Here is a 23,694-nt window from a genome sequence, read left to right as displayed (position 1 = left end):
TACTGCTGTAACCCAGTGCTGAAAATGATCAGGTTCTATTTAGGATGTAACATTTATGGATACCAGTTAGCTCCCAGTATGATTTTTTTCTCCCAACAATCAACTGCGCTGTTTTATAGTGATCTCTTTGTAAATCACAGTTGTGCCACAAGTAGATAGGCGTAGGCTTTGTACATTTTAAACCTTTGAACTTCTCTTTATGAGTCTGACCTGCATACACACACGTACACACACACACACACACACACACACACACGTACACCTGATAAGATCTCTTGTCCTACTAATGTTCAACCTACATTTTTCTAACCTGGAAAGACCTTTAGGAGGATGTGGTGTGTGTGAATAGTGTGATAACACACACATACACAGTATATAAATAACACACACACACACACACACACACACATTTAAAGCTACATCAGCTGGGATGTGATGAATCAAACTGGATCATTTGTACAGGTCAGACTGTTCAGGTTCAGGTGAATTGTGTCACTCTGATGTCATACTGACAGTAAAATGTACTTATTGCATCTTTTATGATACATATATAACAACCAGTTTATTTGTTGAAACTATTAGTCGATATGGAATCAATGGAAAAATTTAAACACTCCTCCTGTTTTTTCTGTTTTATATCATCATAAACTGAATATCTTTAGGGTTTTTTAGTTGGTTGGATTCAAATAGCTTCAGGATGGATTTCCATGGAATTTGTTACAAACATTCATGTTTCCCAGAAGATGAATCCGGGGACTTTTTCCTCTAGCGTGAGGTTGACAGTTTTGGTTTTTCATGAAATATCTCTCCATGGAACTCGGTTCATGGTAACCCATAAAGAGGAGTAAATAATGAATCACTTTGCTGATTCAAATCATGCTGTGTGGTTTGGCTCAAAGATTCATAGACAGGTTTCCATTCAAATGCAGAGTAAAGATAAACAGTCGGTGGCTCAAATTAAGGATTTTAATGTGATAATTCTGTGTTTTTTTTGGGAGGGAAATAATGTCAGACACACATTATTGTTCCAAGCATTTTTATATGTCTTATAAACATGTCTGGAGAGAATCTTTAAGCTGCTTTTTGTTTTCATCCTCAGAGAACCATCAATCAATCAACTCCTCCAGGAAATTGATTGCAAACTAATTAAAGCAAATTCAAGAAATTGATCAAGCTTGCAGTTTTGCTAAATTACAACAGACCCGCTTGTGGTTTGGACCAGTTGTCGCATTTCGTGCCGTGGTAACATACGACATCGCAGCGCAATTAATGGAACTCAAGTGCAGTATTTTCTTTTATATATATATCTTTGAAAATTATTGTAATTTTTTCAGTATGCTTTGTGATTACATATGACTCTTCATTGGTAGTAGTTAAAAAAAAATTGCACTATTTTCCTTTGCTTGTAATTTTTCCCAATTCCTGCAATTTTTATTGCCAAAAAAGAAAAACATCGTATCGCAACTTTTTTGAGAAAAGCTGCTGCAAAATCAAAAAACATTTTTGGCCACAATAATCACAAACAAACTGTGAAACCCTGGATGGACTGAAGAATATTCACACTTCAACAAAACTTCAACGATAAGACCAGGCTGGTAGTTGAAGAGTTTATCTCGGATCTCGAATGACCATGAACTGGATACAGGAAGAGCGCCGGGCCAAACCGTGTAATTACAACGTCACGTGATGCACACTGGCCCAAAAACACTTTCGCCCATCGACTTACATTGTGAAAGAGACGTCTGTAAAAATTTTTTTGAGCGTCACAACCACCGTGAAAAGACTTAGAGCCGCACGATTGAATTGTTTCATCCTCATTCAAGTTAGCCGGAGGGCTAAACAGGAAGTAGCCACTACTGCGCATGCTCTATGGGCCGCACAGATGTGGAAGTTGTTGGAACTTTTTTGGCTTCATGCCATGGATGTATAATAAGAGCTGGATAGGGCGCCGCCGCTCAGCCTTGCAGCCAGTTTTTCCCGGTGGCCACTCGCGGTATTGCAGCGAAAAATCCCCCCTGCGGTCCAAAAAGGATTTCCCCCGTAGACCACCACTGTAAAAGAGACGCCTGTAAAACTGTTGACAGGACGCCTCGAACTGCAAACATCAACTATGACTCTTTCTATTATGAACTTTTGATTCATGGAGGTTTTATGTTTGTAAAACTTCCCTCAAGCCGAGAAAAGGGCCGCACAATGCTAGACACTTTTTTTGGCGCCAGGCGAGCAATTCCTACTGACTGAATGGGCGCCATTTTTAGTCCAGTATCCAGCTCTTATAATACATGGAATGAACGGGGCCCGCCTCCGACGCCATATCCAGTTCTCTTTATACATCCATGCGAATGACCGACTGACTGAGCAGCGTCGCCATCTTTAAAAAAAAGTCCTAAAAACGCCGTTATCATGTGACAGAGCAGCTGTTTCAACAAGAAAACAGTAAATGTTTCATTTTACATCATCAGTCATTTTCTATGTGTTGGTGTCACTGTTTGCAAATGGAGGATCTCTCATTTTGGATCCAAAGTCTAGTATATAGTCCCTCCACCGCGTGTGTGTGTGTGTGTGTGTGTGTGTGTGTGTGTGTGTGTGTGTGTGTGTGTCACTGCACGCTGCCGGCAAATGCGGTGATGACTCATGCTAGACACACACACACACACACACACACACACACACACACAAGCACCATCTGTTTGACAGGCAGACTGAATCACACAGCAGAGGGAAGCTGTGTGTGTGTGTGTGTGTGTGTGTGTGTGTGTGTGTGTGTGTGTGAGGCTGGAGACGAGGCAGGCAGCGTCTCCCGCCTCGCTCGGGCCCGTTAGGATGTGGCGTCGGTGGCGTGCGGCAGCACAGCTCGACGACCTGTCGTCAACGGAGACCACCGCGACACAGTGACCGTAGAAACAGGATGTACGAGAGATGTCGGAGTGCAAAAGGCAAGATGGAGAGAGAGAGAGAGAGAGGGAGAGAGAGAGAGGGAGAGAGAGAGAGAGATGGAGAGAGAGAGGGAGGGAGAGAGAGAGAGGGAGAGAGAGGGAGGGAGAGAGAGAAAGGGAGAAAGAGAGAGAGAGGGATGGAGGATGATTTTTATTTTACTATTTTTAATTACAACCTTGATTTTTGGGTTTTTTTGTATTTTGTCGTGCTCTGTCTCCATTTTTGTTCTGAATGTGAAGATTTCAGACCAGGCGAGGGACAGGGTTTGTTTTGGTTTCCTGTGTGTGTGTGTGTGTGTGTGTGTGTGTGTGCGTGCGTGCGTGCGTGCGTGCGTGCGAGTAATGCTATGTTCGGTAAAGAGCACGTCGACTGAGAAGGACGAGTCCGCCCGGGTACAGATATATATGTTTGCTTGTGGTGTTATCATTGCTGCGCATTCTGATTGGACAACACCACTGACATGAACTTACTCACCATTGGTCGATACAATCAAGAGTTTCTCAACCATTTCCGCCATTTTTAGATGTCAGAATCATCTCCTCTAGTCGATACAGAGATGTTAGTAAAGGGTCCAGTAAACTCACCTCCCTCACACCTTTCCTGTGTTAAAACAATCCACCGTCACAACTATTTTATCTTTTGTTGTGAGTCAAATACAGCATTCATGTTACACATAAATCCACCAGGAATGTGCTCTTGCATGTATTTGATTGGCCAACGCAGCACTTTGCTGGATGATGTTGAGCCCAGTTCAACTTTTTTACTGGACTACTGGACTGTTTTACTGGAGCTCTCTGTGTTGGCAACCCTGCTGCATCAACACCTGTTCAAATGAGTGAGAGGGCTGCGTTTTTTCCATATCCTGTGTCTAAAGATGGATGCGGCGAAGTGTGATGTCACTCGCTGGTTTCATTGGAGCCGGTTTGAGTTGATCGGCGCCATCTTTTCCGTTTGGAGTCAGGACCTTCCAGATAAGGAGCGCGGGTCGTTTCCTTTCACGGTCTGGAAACACGCTCCGCCAGTTTGGACTGAAGCTAACGCTAGCTTACTGGGAACACCGAGCGCTGCACACTTGGGCTAACGTTAGCTACTTTAGCTAAATTGTGCTAACAGGGCAGTTATCATAATGAAGTAACATTTAAATCCTCCTGGAAGACATTCATAGTGTTGCACACACATGAAAAGCGACTGAAATAGTGAAAATAATGAAAAAAAGAGAGTTTGAAAGAGAAAATAAAACCATGACAACTTACAAATTTGGTTTTCTTGTCCATTTTTCATGTTTGCTCCTTTTTGAATCATGCTGAACAGTTTCACAGCTTTAGAAAACACCGTCCAGGTTAATTAAAATAATTATCGCTCATCCCTTTCAGTGTTCTCTTTTCCCTACTTGTAGTGGTCAACATGCTAACGGATCCTCTCTGCTTCGTTGCAGTGACAGCTACATTGTGCGCGTCAAAGCGGTGGTGATGACCAGAGACGACTCGAGCGGCGGCTGGCTGGCGCAGGACGGCTGCCTGAGCAGAGTGGGCGTGTGCAGGCTGCTGCCGACAGAACTGCTGGGACGCAACACTTTCCTCATCCACGGAGAACGGCTCAAAGACAGACAGGTCAGTCCTGCAACGCACGGTAAGACTCCAGTACAAAACTGTGAGCCCCATATGTTCAGTACAATTCTGAGGTACTTGTACTTTACTTGAGTATTTCCATGTGATGCTACTTTCTACATCTCAGAGGGAAATATTGTACTTTCTACTCCACTACATTTATTTGACAGCTTTAGTTACTTTTCAGATGAAGATTTGACACAATGGATAATATAACAAGCTTTTAAAATACAACACATTGTTAAAGATGAAACCAGTGGTTTCCAACCTTTTTGGCTTTTGACGTCTTACAAAAAGCAGTGTGTAGTCGGGGTCACATTTCACATGTCTGTGAGTTGTTAACAGCTCCACCAAATAGTGATTTTTCCCTCTAAACTTCTCACATGCTTTCATTTCAATAAATGTTCAAATGATCCAATATTTCAGCAAAAATCAAAGATTAGAGAAAAAGTCCAAAAACTGAAAACAGATTTGTGTATCAGAACTTTGTTTTTTCTTCTTTCCTCTCCCATTAATCATCTCACCACCCCTCAGATTTATCTGCTGACCCTTTGGAGGGGCCCGACCCCTAGGTTGGGAACCACTGGACTAAACTAGCTAACTGTATATAAAGTAGTGTAAACTAGCTCCACCTCCAGCAGCTACAACAGTAACATGCTGCTCTAACACTGATGCTTCACTATTAATAATCTAATGATGTCATATATAATAATATATCAGTCAGAGGGACCAAACCACTACTTTTACTGCAATACTTTAACTACATCAAGCTCATAATACTTATGTACTTTTACTGCAATACTTTAACTACATCAAGCTCATAATACTTATGTACTTTTACTGCAATACTTTAACTACATCAAGCTCATAATACTTATGTACTTTTACTGTTGTAGGATTTTTCGGTTTCATATAAGTAAATGATCTAGCCCATTCTTTGTCACTTCTGTACAAATAACTAAACATCTTTGCAGCTGTTATCTATAAATTAAATGCTTTTTTAAATGTCACAATTATTTTGGAGAATGATAGAAGAAGAAGAAGCAATGTGAACTACAAGCATTAGTTAAAAATGTAGAGATTATCACAGTGATTTGTTTGCTTTTCTTTTCTTTCTCTTCATGTATACAGAAACTCATCTCATTCAATACTTCGTAGACAACCACGTCAAGCTCAGAGTTTCATTTAAAGTATAATAATTGCAATCACGAAATTGTGATCAGATATTTTCCTCAGATATGAAGCTGCTGTGTTGACCACTCTCTGCTTGTTTGTCACTGAAGACGTCTCATCTGGTTCTTCGCAGGTGATTCTGGAGTGCGTCCTAAAGAAGGATCTGGTCTACACGAAGGCCACGCCGACGTTCCATCACTGGAAGGTGGACAACAAAAAGTGTGGTCTGACCTTCCAGAGCCCAGCTGACGCCCGAGCCTTCGACCGCGGGGTGAGGAAGGCCCTGGAGGACCTGACAGAAGGTACACTCACGTCACATTTACATTCACTTCATTTAAAGCAGCTTTAATTTATATTTTCTGTAATAATGATGTCTGAGCTGTCAGTGTGTAACGTGTTGTGGATCATAGTGATGAACCTACAGAGAATTATCAGAGACTCTGCAGCTCCTCTCGGCTTTACGGAGCTTTATAGTGAGTTTCAGCTCATTGTTTATCTGTCCGGCTGCAACTTTACTGTTCTGGTTCACTCTCAGCGTCTCATAGCGTCGTTTTCAGAGAAAAATCTGTAAAAAGCCGCTGTACACTACCTGCTCAGCACCAAACAGACACAGTTAGCTGTAGACTAGCTGGTGAACATAATGGAGCATTTAGCAGCTAAAGAGCCAGATATTTCCCTCAGGAGTTGGTAGAGAGTAAAAACAGAGCTAAAAGAGAGTGAATATTGGACTCACATTCACCAGGTGGACGGAAACACAACTCCAAATGAATGATAATGTTGCTCCGTAACTGCTGGATGTGGAAATAAAAGCAACTGTTTGCTAACAAGTTCAACATATTAGCTTAAAAGCTGATGATATGTCAGCGTTGTACTAGAGGACAAAACATCAGTTCTGAAAATGAACTTTTAGGTTCTAAAGAAAAAAAAACCCCAAAAAGTCAAAAAAGGACTTTTCCGATAGTTAAAGTAGGATTTTCCTTCATCTACATTTTCTTGGGTAGAAGATGTGATGTTCAGCAAAATCCTTCATGATTTGATTTTTTAAAAACTCTTTTCTGTGTTTGTGAATTTTTATATTCATACAAAAACAAGTATATTACCTAAATGCTCGTATACCAAAGAAAAACTTTGGTATTTCTAAACTTTGGTGTTATTCTTCAGCTCTAATCAAGGGTTCATGCTATTTTATGTTGTAGAGATTTAGGACACAATGCTACTACAGCATTAGCCTAATAAAGCTATCCAAATAAACTTTAACTATACAAATACAGAAACGATACAGAGAAATCCAATAATAATTTATCAGCTGACAGTGATTTTTATTGTGACCAAGATACATACAGAGTGAAACATTCTACTGTTGTCAGCGCTCTCTAGTTGAATTATTAGAGCTGCAACGATTAGTTGATTAATCAATCAACAGAAAATTAATCACCAGCTATTTCAATTATCGATTAATTGTTTTGAGTCATCTTTAAGAAGAAATGTCCAATTTCTCTGATTCCAGCTTCTCAAATGTGAATATTTTCTGGTTTCTTTAGTCGTCTATGACAGTAAACTGAATATCTTTGGGTTGTGGACTGTTGGTCGAGATAAAACAAGACATTTCATCATTCCGTCATCTTTTTAGCATTTTTTTTACCTTTTACTGACATTTATACACCAAACACCTAATCGATTAATCGAGAAAATAATCGACAGACTAATTGATAATGAAATGAATCTTTGGTTGCAGCTCTGTTCATGATGTAACAGTGATGTAAGTCTCGTCTCTGTTCTCCAGGGTCGACCACCTCCTCGTCAACGCTGCAGAACGAAGCGGAGCTCGGCGATGACGACGTGTTCACGGTGAGAAGTGTTTTTCCTTCGGCTGTTAAAACACAGACGAAAGACGGCAAGGACACTTTGAATATCTGCGTGCAGCAAACGAGTTTGTCTTGATGATGGTCGTCCTGTTTCTGCTGCTCCTCTGTGTCCTGCTGTCTCTCCTGTACAGCATCGTAACTCATAATTCCCTGTTTGTTTGTTTTTTTTGGCTACTTATCAAACCTTCTTTGCCATCTCCGGCCTTCATTTCTTAGTTTTTTACTGTGATGCATCAGAATTGTTTAAAATATTCCTGAATAGAAACTGTGTTTTTTTTTTTATTTCTTTCCAAACTTTCTGAAGTGTGAACGTGAGAGTTTCAGTCTGATAGTAAGAGCAGGGGAGGGGCTGGTTTCTGTGTTTTTGGCTCAGACTCAGACAGGAGATGCTGCTTTTGTTGCGGTGATAGCTTGCTTCGAGACTCTGTGTGTGTGTGTGTGTGTGTGTGTGTGTGTGTGTGTGTGTGTGTGTGTTGGGGCTGTCAGACAGGAAGTATGAAGGATGGGAGGGTTAGGTATCCTGTGGTGTTTTTGACCAGACACAGGTCAGCATCCTGTTTGCAGTTTGTTTTTGTCATAGACACACAGAGACAGCTGGTTCACACATAGCTTTGTGTTTGCATGTTTACTCCGTGTCTGCACAGGACAAATCTGCCACATGTCCAGAAACATGTAGGTTAATTGGCTGTAGTAGCTCTGTGGTAGACCATCAAGGCTGGAACTGTAAAGATATAGATGAATCCAGCAGCTCTCGCTATGTGTTGTGGTCTAAAGCGTCGCCACCGTTCTTGTGGCGTCAGAGTGAAGTGCAGACATTTCCACCGCCGCTGAGAGCAGAGATGTTTGTCTTAATTACGGTGGACAGATGAATGTTGTCTGTGTCAAAGTGAAGGTTATTCAGTTTTACAGGATCAGTCTGGTAATTTTCTATATTTTTCTTCTTGTCAACAAATCTTCATGTTTGGATCCAAACCAACAATGAACTGATCTACTAACAAGTGTTGTGTGTGTATCAAAGCCTGATATATCTTATTCCTCTGTGCTGTAGACCTGCGTTGTTCTTTAGAAACCATTAAAAACACATCAGTGAGTCACTGTGTCCCTAAAGACAATGGTTACCACAGCTGGATACAGGCCAACATTTAGGTTTCAAAAAACATTTTCTTCATTGGAAGGGGGGGATGAAGTGGAAGATGATGTTTTAATTGAGTTGACAAGAATTACACTTGTTACTGTAAGTGCAACAAAACCGTTGCGAGTAAAAAGCCAATAATAGCTTATCAAACCACCTGCTCAACAAGCATAAACATGTAGAAAATCAATATTTTCATCTGTTTTGCCTGCAGTTCTACCATCCACAGCTGGTATGCTTTATGCAACCACAGCGCGCTGGTTAAAATCAGTTAATGTAGGTTTAAGTTTTGAAAATGAACCTTCAGGCTCTAAAGAAGAAAAAGGTGTGTTAGAACAAACTTAGGAGTAAAGAAAAGCCAATAGTTGCTGAGTTTGCTTATTGATTTCAATTTTAAAAAACTTTTTTTGTGTTTGTCAATTCTTAGATTCATATAAAAACAAGCCTACAGCTATTAAAAAGCGACCTCGCTGCACTGGGTCACATGTTCTTTCGTCCCTGAAGAGGCTACCGTAACATGTCTAGTAGACTCACAGGTCAGTCGCCAAACACTTTGCTCGTAGAGACTGAGGACAAAGTTACAACTTTTGTTGTTAAAACTGGGCGGAAAGTTTAAAAAAAAACCTGCATTGCAGAGCCAATCCAAAATCTTTAGGACGGCCGTTCATACTGGAGCAGTGACATGCAGTTCACTACGGAGAAGCATGGGTAACGTGTGTCCTTGACATAATGTAATGGGAAATAAGGGATGTAGGTTTGTTAGCAGCCGTTCTCGCCACCGTTCAAGCGACTACCGTGCATCAAGAAATCCAAAGACTTTGGTAGGCAGAGATCTCTGATTGTCTGATATCACGAGACAACTTGTTCAGAAACGTCTCCAAACAGTAAAAATGGCGGTAAGACAGTAACCTGTTACTGCACATGTGCCTAATCATGGTCCAGTTTACAGAGCTTCGCTAGATTGTTGTGCTACATATCACAACCTCTTGACTTTATTCTGAAGTTTTTTGAGAAATTAATACTGTAGTACAAATTAGGAGGTTTTTAGAGTTACTATCTTATCGCTGTTTTTAGTCTTTGGAACCGTTTCTAAACAAGCTACTATAGCCATCGTCTTCAAGGACAAAGGAACATGTGACCCAGTGCAGCGGTGTGGCTCATTGATGTCTTTTAATAGTTTTTGGACAACAATGGAGGTCTACAGCACAGAGGAATAAGATATATCAGGCTTTGGATACACACACACAACACTTGTTAGTAGATCAATTCATGGTTGGTTTGGATCCAAACATGAGATTTGTTGACAAGAAGAAAAACAGTCTTTAAAGCCTTTAAAACACTAGTGTGAGGTTGGTTGTGATGCAGGTTTTTGTGCAAACTGGGAGGTCTTTGTGTAGCAGGAAGAGTTAAGTATGAATAAAAACATACAGAAAAGCAACTTTCTTTATATACTGTATTATTAAGGCTAATTAAAAACATGTATTGTGTAAATAGAATTTCTAAAACCATCTGATATCAAATATGTGAGGGGGCACAACGTCTCTGTTGCTAACCTGATTAGCCTTTACCCCAACCTGGTTAGCCAGGTGGCCTCCATGTGTTCAAGTACAGCTGAGGACTGAACTCTGTCCTAAAACTCTGTCCAAAACAGAAACATTAAAATAATCTTAGGTCGCCTCCACCTCCATCCCACGTCTACTGGGAGGAGCAGGTCCTGCTCTCTGCTTCCCCTTTCAGTCGAGTTATTCATCTTTCCACTAGTTTCAAAGAAAAAGGGTGTATAGTTTCCGCAGGATGTCCAGCGCTGGAAGAGAGTCGGAGCTGTCAGTAATCCGTCACCGGGCTGCCTGTTTACATAGCTGGCCTCAGTTAGAGGAAAGCCTCGGCTGCTGAGGGGAACGTGGCTGAACCGCCTCGGCTGCACATCGTTCCCCTCCGTCCTGTCTGCAGGGCTGAAGACTGGCTCCCTGAGGATGAGGAGGAGGACGATGGATGGGTCTTTTCAGGAAAAAGTCTTGGAAGGAGCTCGTCTCTGAGGTGCTGAGGACAATGAGCATGTAGATCAACATTCGTCAGGAGTAAATAAAACCCTCCCTGTCGTGATGCAATGCTTCCTCTCTTCTGGACGCCTCTGAATAACCAAACAGGTCTGAACGGTTTCAGGCTCCGGAGGGAAACAGCAGGAGGGGAAATGATGTACAGCAGTTACATAACTGTGGAGATTTTAAACCTTGAAATACAGTTAACTCCCAAAGCCTGATCACAAACATGTGCTACAAAAATGTTAAATTACAAACCTTTATCAGCAATTATTAAATCGGACTGTCGCGCTGATTCAAGTTGATCTACAGAACTGTGCAAAGGTTTTAGACACTAGAACTAAAGTTGAGTAAACAGCAGAAACCTAAAGTAAAACTGCATCATGGAGAAGTTGCCACAGTTCTTCTTCAGCTGCTTCTGTCTCTTCATGTTAATCCCAGACTGACTCCATGATGTTGAGATCAGAGACCATCTGTTGCAGGACTCCTTGTTCTTCTTGTTGATGAAGATAGTTCTTTATGACTCTGGCTGGATGTTTGGACTCGTTGTCCTGCTGCAGATGATCCGACGCCTCCCTGATGCTGCTGCATTATCTATTATTAATCTAAACATCTAGAGTCCAATCCTCATCCATGGACTTATGGCTCAATGGCTTCTGGTAGTGACCAGTAGAATGAGCTTGAAGATACATGAGTGTCCTTCACAGTCTGAATGGACTCAACCAGAGAGACAGTGTGAGGAGCTCAGACCTCTGGAAGGTGCTGAGGGCGTTTTCAAACCCATTGTTTGTTTGTTGTGGTCCGAATCAGTGGATGAAACTTGGTTCAGTTTCTTTTCACACAGAAAAAAATCCAAGCGAACCAAAATACATCACTATAAGCCAGGTGAGAACATTCTCTCCTCACATTGGTCAGATGTGTCTGGGGCGGGAGCGAGAACACAGGAATAAGGCCCTGAAGAAGCTCCTCGCAGCCCAAATATCAAGAAGACAGTGTACTTGGTTGTTAGTCCAGGTCGGACCAGAATTCTGATAGATGCATTTTGGTTAGAAACACTAAAACACCATGGATCACCTTCAAAGGACGGGTTCGCAATTTTTGAATTCTGTCTTAAAACAACAGTCAGGAGCCCAAACACTGTAATCATAATATGCTTTCAGTGCAAGTCAGCCCTCCTTCTGTGCAAAAATCAATTTATACGTTTATCTGAAGTTAATATGAAGCTTTAGTCGTCCAAATGAGTCAAATCTAGTAGATATCTTAGTAATGTAAATCTTTTTAGTACAAAGTTCCTTCTTTTTTATACTGTTCTTCTGCTGCAGCTCAACAGGGAAACACAAAGAGGCAATTTTGTACTAAAATGACTTAAACTTTGGAAGATATCTACTTGATTTGACTAAATTCAGTCAGCTGAAGCTTCAAATTATCTTCAGATGAACTTTTGAATACATTTTTTCAACAATGAGGCCTGTGGATTTTGTCTCCCATCACTTCCATTTGAATCCCATCAAAAATGTTAAATGCTGATGATTTACATTACAAAAGCAACCAGAGACGCAGCTTTATCAGAATCTGTTCACAACACAAACAGAGGCAAATGTTTAAAAAAAAACCCACTGAAGATATCAGCAAAACGTGGACACAGAGAGTCTGTAGACTTCAGAAGAAACTTCAGCTCCTCAGTTTTCTGGTGTGTTCTTCTTGTGCGATCCGAGTGAGCTCACAAAGCTCGAACCTCCACATGAAAGCGGCGAGCCGTGTCAACCCCCGAGGATGACGTAACCCAGCGCGCCGCGCTCGCAGGGCCGCAGGCCGCGAGGCCGGGGCTGGGATTCATTTAGCAAAGACCCAATAAAAACACAAAGACTTCACAGACGTCTTTGCCACACTGCTTTGGTTCTTGAGGTCTTTTATTTTTTTCCCCTCGTTCGTGTCTAATTGCACACAGAAGTCTGGAGGAGGGTCGGAGAGCTGTGAAGTGAAGCTCAGGTGGGTTCTGAGAGGAACCGACGTCTCCTCATAGATGATGATAGATAGATGTTCTCCTTGTGTTTGGTTTACTGTCACAAAGCTGCATCTGAAAAATCACACGAAACTTTTCATTTCAGTCCAAAACTAAACTATTTAAAGCTTAATTTTAATTTTATTGCAGTGCCTTGAAATTAAATTACATTAATCTTTGTTTTAACCTTTAACTAAATTTAATTTTAGTTTAAAGGATTATTTCTGAAGGGAGGTGTGTGGTTATTATCTGCCTACAGCCTCACATTTTCATTCATGTTAATTCTGGATATAGATAGAATAGAGCAAAGCAAATATGAACAACTTTAGGATATTGATGTCATGATTTTACAAAAGTAAGACTACATAAAACATTAAGTTGTATATCCGCTACAGTGACTCTGAACATCAGTTGTGAGGAAAAAAGGGTCAGTGTCACTGTGTAGCACTTTGTTTTGGTTCGTTAGCAGCTGTTTCACAGTTTTAAAATGAGTTTTTAATGCTTTTTAATTGCGTGACATGGACGATGATGACGACAGGAAACGAGGGGAGTGAGACATAGGAAATGACATGTAGACTCTAACACTTCTAAATATACAACCGGCTTCCTCAGTAGAGCGCCGGCCTTGATCAGAGAAGAGCACAGAGTTCACCCAATGAAACAAAATAAATAAGAAGGCTCACAATGATAATGCTAGTTGGATTAGCATCTTAACATGCTCACATTTGCTAATTAGTACTAAACACAAAGTACAGCTGAGGTTGATGGGAATGTCTTCAGTTTTGCAGATATTTGGTCATAAATCAAAGTGTTGTAGGTGTGTTTGATTTATGTCACTTAGCATGCTCGACAAGTGGGCATTAAATCAGTGATTCATTAAGTTAAGGTAGATGCTCTTTTTATCTATACAGAGGTATATAACGATAACCTTGTAGTTGTCCTTAACTTTATTGCACTTTGGGACCAGCAGATATTTAACTCATTGCTATAATTCTTATGTTTTCATCTCAGTCCTCTGCTCCATCTGTTGACCCTTTAACATTTCTACACACCTTCTCTTCCTCTCTCTTCCTCCTCCAGACCGCCACTGACAGCTCCTCCAACTCGTCCCAGAAGAGAGAGCCGACGATGCACACGCTGGCCCCGCTCAACTTCTGCGAGCCCCGCCGACACCACCACTGCATCCTGGGACATTTTTACGAGCAGCACCGGCCCTCGGATCACTACTTCCTGGACCAGGTGAGTAGAGTTGAAGCTGTGAATGATTCGTGACCCTTTTTTGCATCATCATTCAAATCCTACGCAGCATCTATATATCTCCCATAATTCAGTTTCTAGATTTCCTCTGCCTCTGTGTCTCTGCAGGCGGTGCACATGTTCCCTCATCACGTCAGCTTCCAGGTGGAGGAGGAGGAGATCGTACGCATCAACCCCCGCGAGCGCACTTGGCTCACCGGCTACGAGGACTACCGCCACGCCAACACCACACGAGACAAACTGTCCCAGCCCGACAACCCCGACGCCTACGTGCACTTCACCAAGAGTGAGCCGCCCAAGCAGGACTACACGTACCCGTATCCGCTGAGCTGCGAGGTGCAGCGAGGCTGCGACGGCAAACCGGGCTGCCTGGAGCTCGGCGGCGGCCACAGAGCGGTGGTGACGGTGCAGCCACGAGCCCTGCAGCCAAAAGGCAAGCGGCGGAAGGAGGAAGGTGAACGTTCGCGCTGCGTCTACTGTCAGGACATGTTCAACCATGACGACAATGGGCGGGGCCGCTGCCAGGAAGCACCTGACCCCATTCAGACCTGCATCCGGCGGGTCAGCTTCATGTGGTGCGCGGACAGCCTGCTGTACCACTGCATGTCGGACCCGGAGGGGGATTACTCGGACCCGTGCTCCTGCGACACCAGCGACGAGCGCTTCTGCCTGCGCTGGACGGCGCTGGTGGGTCTGTCGCTGCTGGCGCCCTGCATGTGCTGCTACGCCCCGCTCAGAGCGTGCTACCGCTGCGGCGTGGCTTGCCACTGCTGCGGCGGGAAACACAAAGCTGTGGGCTGAGGCGTCGCAGGCCCCGCCCCTCCTCGCAGAGACAGCAAAGACTCATGGGAGGAGGCGGGGAAACGGAAGGTCGCTGTGATTTTTATGTTGTTTTTTTTTTGTTGTTGTTGTTGTTTGTCTCGTCTCTCCGAATTCCAGATGGAGGAGAAGATTTGTCTCAGATGGAAAAAAGTTCCCTGTTGGATTTTTGGTTTTTTTTGTCTTTTGTGTCATTGGGGACCAAACGGCTTCCAAATCTCACAAAGACTGAACAAAGAATATTCATTTCTATATATAGTTATATATAAATATATATATATATAATTATATATGTAAACAGGTACTTTATATTTTTACACTCATGTGTTTTAAAGGCTTGAATATGTCTTTTTTTTCAGCGTTGTGAGGTCAGTTTGTCGTGTTTCCAGAGCGAACCGCAGCTCACTGACACGCTGCAAAACATTTATATCTGAACAAGATATTTTAGCGAAGATTATTATTATTATTATTATTATTATTATTATTATTATTATTATTATTATTATTGTTTCAGAAGAAAAAATCAAAGTTAAAGATTCAACATTTTTGGAAATATTCACTGTCTTTCTAATTCTCAGACAGACTGAGCTCATGTCTGTGTGATAAGTAGAGCTGTAATGATTAGTTGATTAATCGATTAGCTGCGGACTACTGAATTAATCGCCAATTATTTTGATAATCGAATAATCATTTTGAGTCATTTTTTTAATAAAAACATGTCCAGATTCTCAAATCTTGAATGTGAATATTTTCTGGTTTCTTCTCTGACAGTAAACTGAATATCTTTGGGTTGAGGACTGCTGGTCGGGACATTTTTCTGATCAAACAACTAATTGATTAGTTGAGATAATAATTATCAGATTAATTGATAATGAAAATAATTGTTAGTTGCAGCCTTATTGCTAAGTAGGCATCTGGGGCCTGGAGACAGTTAGCGTAGCCTGACTCTACTTAACTACATTTCTGTTTGTGAATAAATAGGATACAGTGTGTTAATTAGAGAGTTTATAGGTGTTGGTATAAGGGCAGCAACTCACGAATATTTTCATTGTCGATTAATCTAACGATTATTTTCATTTGGTCCATAAAATGTCAGTAAAAGGTGAAAAATATCCTCAAATGTCTTGTTTTGTCCACAACACAAAACTAAAGAAACGAGGAAATATTCACATTTAAGAAGCTGGAATCAGAGTATTTTGGTATTTTTTCTTAAAAAATAGTTGGTGATCAATTTTCTGTTGATCGACTAATCAATTAATTGACCAAGTGTTGCAGCTCTAGTTGGTTTGTGTATTATTTATTTCAAACCATAGACTGTATAAAATATGGACGTAGTTACCGTGACGTCACTCGTTGGTTTCTGAAGAGCGGTTTTGAAGCTCAAAGTGAGCCGCTCCGGCCGTCGCCATCTTGGCAGTACGTGACGCTGCCTAACTCCCAGCCAATCAAAAATGGGCAAAGAGGCGGGCCGAATGGCTGAAACAAGCCACCTAGCGGCTGGCGGACCTGTCACTCAAAGCAGCCATGTCCTTCATTATGCAGAACTTTACGGCTTAATAAAACTTAAACGGGTGAGTTATAAGAAAATTCACCCCCCGTACAGTTTTCATGAAAGAGGAAATTAGCTAAAGACCTAAACCGTTGTTTGTACCAGGCTGCAAACATGTTTATTTCTGCTGTAAAGTTGGACATTTTAACATGGGGGTCTATGGGGAATGACTCGCTTTTGGAGCCTCAAGTGGCCGTTAGAGGAACTGCAGTTTTTGGCACTTCTGCATTGGCTTCATTTTACAGCCCCGGAGGTTGCCGCTTGCTTCAAACAGAGCCAGGCTAGCTGTCTTTACGCTAATCTAAGCTAGTTACCTGAATCCAGATCTGTACTTAACACACAGACATGAGACTGATCGATCTTATCTTATTTTATTTATTATAAATAATCTAATCACACAGTCCGTCCTGTTGTTGAGGCGGATGTTTCGCTCCGTGTCGGCAGCTCCGGTTCCCTGATGTTCAGCAGAGGCTCTTAACTGGTCTGAGAGCTTGCTCTGCTTCACCTCCCAATAAACTCAACAGATAAACCAGTTTGGCTGAGTAGCAAGATGACTATTCCCAGTCTTTAATTTTCCAGAAAAGGTCATTTCTTTAAATGTTCCACAACATGTTGGATTTAAATCAAAGTAACTTAAGTTTTTTCATCATCCATTTCTAAAGTGATGAACAAATAAACTTTATATCTGACAGTAATCTTGCTGTTTGCACAGCTGTACCTCATTGAATAACTCCCTCCTGTAATGCATACTGGTCATACTGGTCTGTCTTTAATGGTTTGTGGTTTGGTGGTTTAATTGTTTTGTTTTTTTAACAATAAGAAGAACAAAAACCCCAGTAAAACAAAGCTATGACAGAATACTGCTTTAGATACTTAAGCTTAATGTGTGCACAAGAATGTGAGGGCTGGGTATCAATAATGATCCTTTTATTGGTATTAATATTGATATCAAGACAAGAAAAATCATTGAAAAGCTGCAGAATACAGGATACTACAGTTAAAATTCACATTTTCTTCAAACGTCTTTACTCATTCATAACTCAACAAAGAAAGTTCTGGGTTGGCCTCTTAACTTTTATACATGTGCAACAGTTATCAAAAAATAAACGGCTTAATAAACGAGCAGTAAAGATAAATCTTTATTGATACCCAGCCTGAGTCTGGAGGGAACCAGCTGATCCCACAAAATGTTTCTGAGCACAAAGTCTTAAAATGCAGAAAATGTTGTTTGTGCACAAAACGGAGAGAAATTCATTTTTAAAAAGCAGGAACAAAAAATGGTGACGGAACCACAAGAAGCATAAGAAACAGTTTTTGTAGTGAATCGTTACAGAAACCTGAAACTTAAACCTCAACTTGCTTAGTTGTAAAAGTGGTTTTATATTAGTCTCACAGGAGCTCATTTTACTCACCAAAGAAAAAAAAAAAAAGACCTTATCTTGTAATTATGACATAGTATCTGGTAATTATAACACCCATATGTTGTCATTATGAGATCATACCAACTGATGTTTTAGACTTACGCTACATCAGAAGTAACAGATCAGTCAAAAAGCTGCACTGTGACTTCGCTTCACGCCGTTTCATTGAATTAAGTTGCTATGGAAACATGTGGGTTTGGTTTTATTTATATAGTCATAAAACACATCTAGACATATTCACCTAAAACACAAAAACAGTCCAAAACAAACTAAATAAAACAAACTATAAACAGCATATAGTAGATTACTTTTATACAAATTGTATGTTTTTACCAACATTTTTTAGTCCTCTTTCTATTTCATTAAATTAAAAGTTTTTACACCTGTTTTTAGAAACTGTAACAGATTCCGAAGATCTCACATCATCTGGCCAGCTGTTATAAATTTTTGCTTCCACACACTGAACGGATTTAGATCTAAAAGTACCATATCTATGATTTCCACTGTATTATACCTCTATGATGGGATCTAGAAACACATTGGGTCCAGGTGTACTCGCTGCCAGCTGTTCGTTGAACGAGAACCACATGTACTACACATTTCCAGCTCTATATTTACATTCTGGGGCTCTACTGGAATATCTTTGTATTATTTACAGTTAAAAACTCCTTATTTATCTTATACTGGCCCCTTATGCAGCCCCCTCAGTTCAGCCTCTGTCTGAAACAGGCAGTTTTAGCTCCTGTCTCTTGGCCTTTGACTTGCAGGCATGTTTAACATCCAACATCCAACAGGATATAATTAAAAGAAAATACAAATCTCTTTTTATTTTTCAATTTTAATCTAATTAGGTACCGAGCCCAAAAGGGCGCCTAAGGGCGAGGACCCTATTGTTTTTCATGTTTGTTTCTTTCTTTATTATTAAGCCACTTAAACCCTAAATTTGACCCCCTAAACATGCTCAAAACTTTGGCACGCACATCAGGTCTGGTGAAATATTTCATAAAATGTAAAAATTTACCCCTAAAGTGCCAAAATGTGCTCGCAACAAAATTTCCTACTAAAATATGATTTTTAATGTAAGATTTGGCCAAAGTCATGGGATTTATGAGGATATTTCACAAGAAGCGTACTCTAAAATCCTCCTCTCCAACTGCTCCTGGTGATGTCACTCCCTCAGTGCTGTGAAACATTCCGCAATACACACTCATTATAAAATCACAGGAGGAGCAAGAAAAGACTTTAAAACTCACACTTTAATATCTCAAAAACAATAAAAGATAGAAAAAACATGTAAATTCAACATTTGTAGGTCAAAGTCTCGTGACTCATTTAAAGTTCAAATGAAGTTTGTATCTAAAGTTATGTGGTTCGCTCACACTCTCCATTCAAATATATGAGTATTTTTCTGTGTCCAGCTGCAGTTACTTATTGTCTCTACGCACCTGACAGTACACATGTCAATCAAACTTTCAAAATAAAAGCACACCACACTTATAAGAAATATCCCTCATTTTTAAAAAGCAAAATGATCTGATCCTGACGGGCCAGAGTGCGAGGTCCCGACTAACGCTGCTTGCAGCTTTCATTTTTATATGTTTTCTCGTTCTTATGAAATGCCAAGTCATACTTTCTTTGGTGAATGCGATGTACATCCATGAACACGTGAACATGTCATGGTCGGTTCCTGCTCTTAATAAATATGTACAATCTTTTAATGTTTTCCGTGCCCACAACCTGGAATCTGCATTTTAAGACTTTGTGCTGTCTTCGCCTGTCTTCACTGTGTCTTCATTAAGAAAGCGAGGTGCTAATTTACCTGGTTGTGATTCTCCCAAAGCTAACACTGTTGAATAAGCCGCAGCAGATCTGTAAACAGACAGGAAGCGTAAACTCAAGTCTTCAGCTCTACACAGAAGAACAAACTTCAGAAGGTGTGACGCTAAATTATTTATTGTCCTTGCTGAGCAGGTGAGAAGTGTTTCTACGGTGCTTTGGTGTGTCTTTTTTTTCTCTTTGTTTAATTTTTTTTGTCTTTCAAAGGTGCATCACTAAGAGGAAAACATGCGTGTCATTGCAGTATTTCTCACGTTTTGTTTTCCCATGATGTTGACTTGTGATCAAAGAAGCAGTTCCATGATCACGAGGACGTAAGTCTTCAAACAGTCGGACTTGTGATGAAGCAGCTGCCACAGTTTTATCTGATGCAGCCTCGTGTAACTACAGCCAATACATATTCCAAACCAGACCCATCAGTTTTTACTTTGATTTACTCCCAGGCAGCCACTACTTTCAGATAATTTCTATGAAAATCAACTAGCAGAGACTTGAAACTTGCTTTGGATCATTCACCTTTGCTTTAGTTAGTTAATTACTTTTTAAATTATCATCAGGTTTTTTATGTTGTCTTTATGTCCTTCTGCAATTTCCAGCAGGGACCTTTTTTCAAAATCCACTTAATGGTGCATTCAAGGATACTTGGACATGTGAGAATAAATGATACTGAATGAATGTTGTCAGAAAATCATCAAAAAAGTGGGAAAACACTGTTGGGCAGTAACATATTACTGTGTAACGTGGTACAGTAATGTGATTACTTTTTTCAGTAACGAGTAGTATAAGGGATTAGAATTTGAAATTCTTGACTTTTTTGCTGTCCTGTCGGTAGTTTGATGAAGGGTTGATATCAGTTTGGTCTCTTATGTTTAGTGGACAGACTTGTCTGCCACATGCTAGCTCAGTGGGGTTAGCCACCACCAAAAGAGGAGAAATGTGACTCCAAAGTTGTCTTATTTACATGTTGTGTCTTTTGAGCTGGCTTGCTAACGTTAGCCTCGGCTAAGGCTACATTCAGGAATCAGCAGCTTCACTGAGGAGATGGGACTTCATGCAGTCATTGCAGCTAATGTTAAAGGATAAGGCTGGCGATTTTCTATATTTTTCTTAATTGTCAACAAATGTCATGTTTGAATACAAACCAACAATGAACTGATCTACTAACAAGTATTGTGTGTGTATCCAAAGCCTGATATATCTTATTCCTCTGTGCCGTAGACTTCAATTGTTGTCCAGAAACCATTAAAAACACACTAATGAGCCACACTGCTGCACTGGGTGACATGTTCCTTTGCCACAAAGATTACGTTAGTTTGTTTAGAAACGGCTCCAAAGACTAATAAAAGCGATCATGTTTTCAGTCTCCAGAGAGTAGTTCTGTGTAAGGCAGATGCCACTGAGCATGTGCAGGAACGTGGTTCTGTTTACAGCTTCGCTAGCTTGTTCTGCTACACATCACAACCTCTTGACTTTGTACTACACTGTAAAATTCTCAAAGAACTTCAGCACAAAGTCAAGAGGTTGTGATATGCAGCAGAACAAGCTAGTGAAGCTCTTGAAAAGGAACCGCGTTTCCGCACACGCTCAGTAATGAGTTACTATGTTATTGCTGTTTTTAGTCTTTGGAGCCGTTTCTAAACAAGCTACAGTAACCACCGTCTTCAGGGATGAAGGAACATGTGACCCAGTGCAGCAGTGTGGCTCATTGATGTGTTTTTAATGGTTTTAATCGTGTAGACTTTACATTTTTGAATATTTACTGTACAGTTTTAGCTTTTTGGATGCATTTTTTCAGATTTGCAGACATCTTTTTGTTTAGTATCAAAATCAGTTAGACGACTCTTGAAACTTGCTTGACTTGTGTAATAATTCACACAGTGAACATGAAGTCTACATTCATTTCTGTCAGCGTTACATTATCGTGGTGTAATCTGCACTGCAATACCTCATATTTGTAATGACACTGACAAAAATGAATGCAGACTTTATGTTCTTTGTGTTTAATTACACAACTCTCTACAAATTTCATGATTCTGCTAATTGACTTTTGTACCGCACAGAAATGAATGGAACCAGTGGTTGTGTTTTATAAAACACGATTGCAGTTTTCAAAATAATTACCTGTGATGTAAAGAAAACATGGTTTCCAATGCCTTAGGGGACCCACAAAAGTCACAAAATGATGAAAGGAATAAGAAATATTTCTGTTACAGAACATAACATTTATTTTATCTGAATTTCCTCATAAGTTTTACTTTTTCTGGTGAAAAAAGTATACTTTAACTTTTTGGGGAGCCTCTAAAAACCCTTCAAATCAATCTCAGAAGGAAAGATCGCTCTTTGCTCACATGTAGCGAGGTCACAAGTAGACATTTCTTCATTTTAAGAAGTCACAAATCAGAAAGTTTAAGAAGCTTGATGTAAAATATACGTGATTTGCAGGCCAGAACATAAAAAGCCTTGTGTGGTCATTCAAATGCGACTTCAAAATAATTGCATTGACTAAACGGTTGACGAAATTTACAGCAAGTTTTAAGTCTGTGTGAGTTTCTTTGTAGATAAATTAACTTTTCATAGACATTTCTATGTTGAAACAAATGGCTGCCTGGTAAAAACTGATATAATTTTGAAAATAGTTTGCAGTGATGTAAAACATACAATTTGTAGTTAATGGTGTACAACATGCAGAACCACCAGTATGCGACTTAAAAATGCTTTGTGTATCACCTTTAATTTAACAAAAAAAAAAAAAAAAGAAGAGGTTTATGGGAGCAGCAATCAGGACTGAAGGCCTCTGTTATAAATCTGTCGTCCTGTCTGTCTGTTTGTCTCAACTCTCTCTCTCTTCTTTCTGCTGTGTTTCCCGTCAATCAAGCTTCATGATGCCGCTGCCATTCGTCGTAGAGAAGATTCCCACGTTTATTTTTCTATCTGTGGCGAGGAACGTGAACCAAAAGCAGTTTGCAGTCTGTTGGTCGCAGTGTCTTTGACCTGCGCTCACTTCAGCTATTAAAGGAAAGTGCCTGAAGCCTCCTTCTCATTTATGTCCTGATGTATATTTCAGAAAATAATAACTGTGTAAAAGAAAAAAAAAGAAAAAGTTGAATTCATTGGTTTGTCTTTTTATATATAATTCACATTTTTACCAATGTAAAAAACAGAATATATATATATGTATATGTATCAAGTGTATGATGTACATTTTCAGTTCTATTTTTTTATTGTTTCTAATATGATGGACGTAAATCTCTTCTAAAAGAAAAAGAGACAATGAGACATGTATAAATACCAATACATCATCTGCAAACTAAAGGAAACATGGCTTGGATAATAGCATTTACACTGTGTGTATGTGTGTATGCGTGTTTTTGAGACAATCATACAATGACTTTAAACAAAAATCCTCAAACATCAACACCTGTTCTTTGTATTCCTGACTCCATGCAGTATATTGATTGATTATAAGGATAAACCTAAGCAAAGACCGTCTGGTCCAGATATTCATAGCAGCTCCAGTTGAGTTTGATAGATAAACATGTTTCAGTGATCTTAAACAAAAATAAAATATAAGTTATCGGGTTTTGGTTTCAGTCCCAAAGAATGAGGGCTTCAATAGCTGACATTTTATATTGACATATAACAATCATACAGGGAGAAAACCGTAAGAAATTCAGACACTTAGAAGAAACATTTTAATATTTCAGCTGAACAAGCTTGCTGTTATTACCTTCCTCTCAGACTCCATGTTCAACCAACAGCTGACCTCTAAAAGTTCAAAAAAGCTGGCGAACCATAAGACATCGCAGAGGCTGGACGCAGTGCTGTCTTCTAGAAATTTTGTTGTACTAAATTGCAACAGTAAATATGTTTTGCTAGAAATGTAATGGTGGCTTTTGTTGTTAATTAATATATTTGGCAAATTGGAAAGAATGTTGATACTGAACATATGAGCTGGTTAACCTTAACCAAAGTGCTTTTGTTGCCTGAACACACAGGATTTAGGATGTGAACCTCGCTCTCTGGTATCAGAGTCCTGCGTCTTGTACGCCCTCCATCC

The 23,694-nt window shown here is 40.2% G+C and overlaps 1 protein-coding gene across 1 annotated transcript in view; it reads left to right on the top strand.

Moving 5' to 3' along the window:
* The window catches only part of LOC137180309 (sprouty-related, EVH1 domain-containing protein 2-like), a 35,774-nt gene extending 12,728 nt beyond the window's left edge, over positions 1-23,046 (top strand). Inside the window, exons 2-6 of the mRNA XM_067585625.1 lie at positions 4,373-4,547; positions 5,851-6,019; positions 7,501-7,565; positions 13,836-13,994; positions 14,121-23,046. Coding sequence (XP_067441726.1) covers positions 4,373-4,547; positions 5,851-6,019; positions 7,501-7,565; positions 13,836-13,994; positions 14,121-14,813 — 1,261 coding nt within the window. The 3' untranslated portion in view covers positions 14,814-23,046. The remainder of the gene's footprint in view (positions 1-4,372; positions 4,548-5,850; positions 6,020-7,500; positions 7,566-13,835; positions 13,995-14,120) is intronic.
* The last annotated feature ends 648 nt before the right edge of the window (positions 23,047-23,694 follow it).

Source organism: Thunnus thynnus, chromosome 3 (assembly GCF_963924715.1).
Source record: "Thunnus thynnus chromosome 3, fThuThy2.1, whole genome shotgun sequence".
NCBI classification, from domain to species: domain Eukaryota; kingdom Metazoa; phylum Chordata; class Actinopteri; order Scombriformes; family Scombridae; genus Thunnus; species Thunnus thynnus.
Note: the sequence above shows the minus strand (reverse complement) of the source record. Positions and strands in the feature narration are given on the sequence as shown.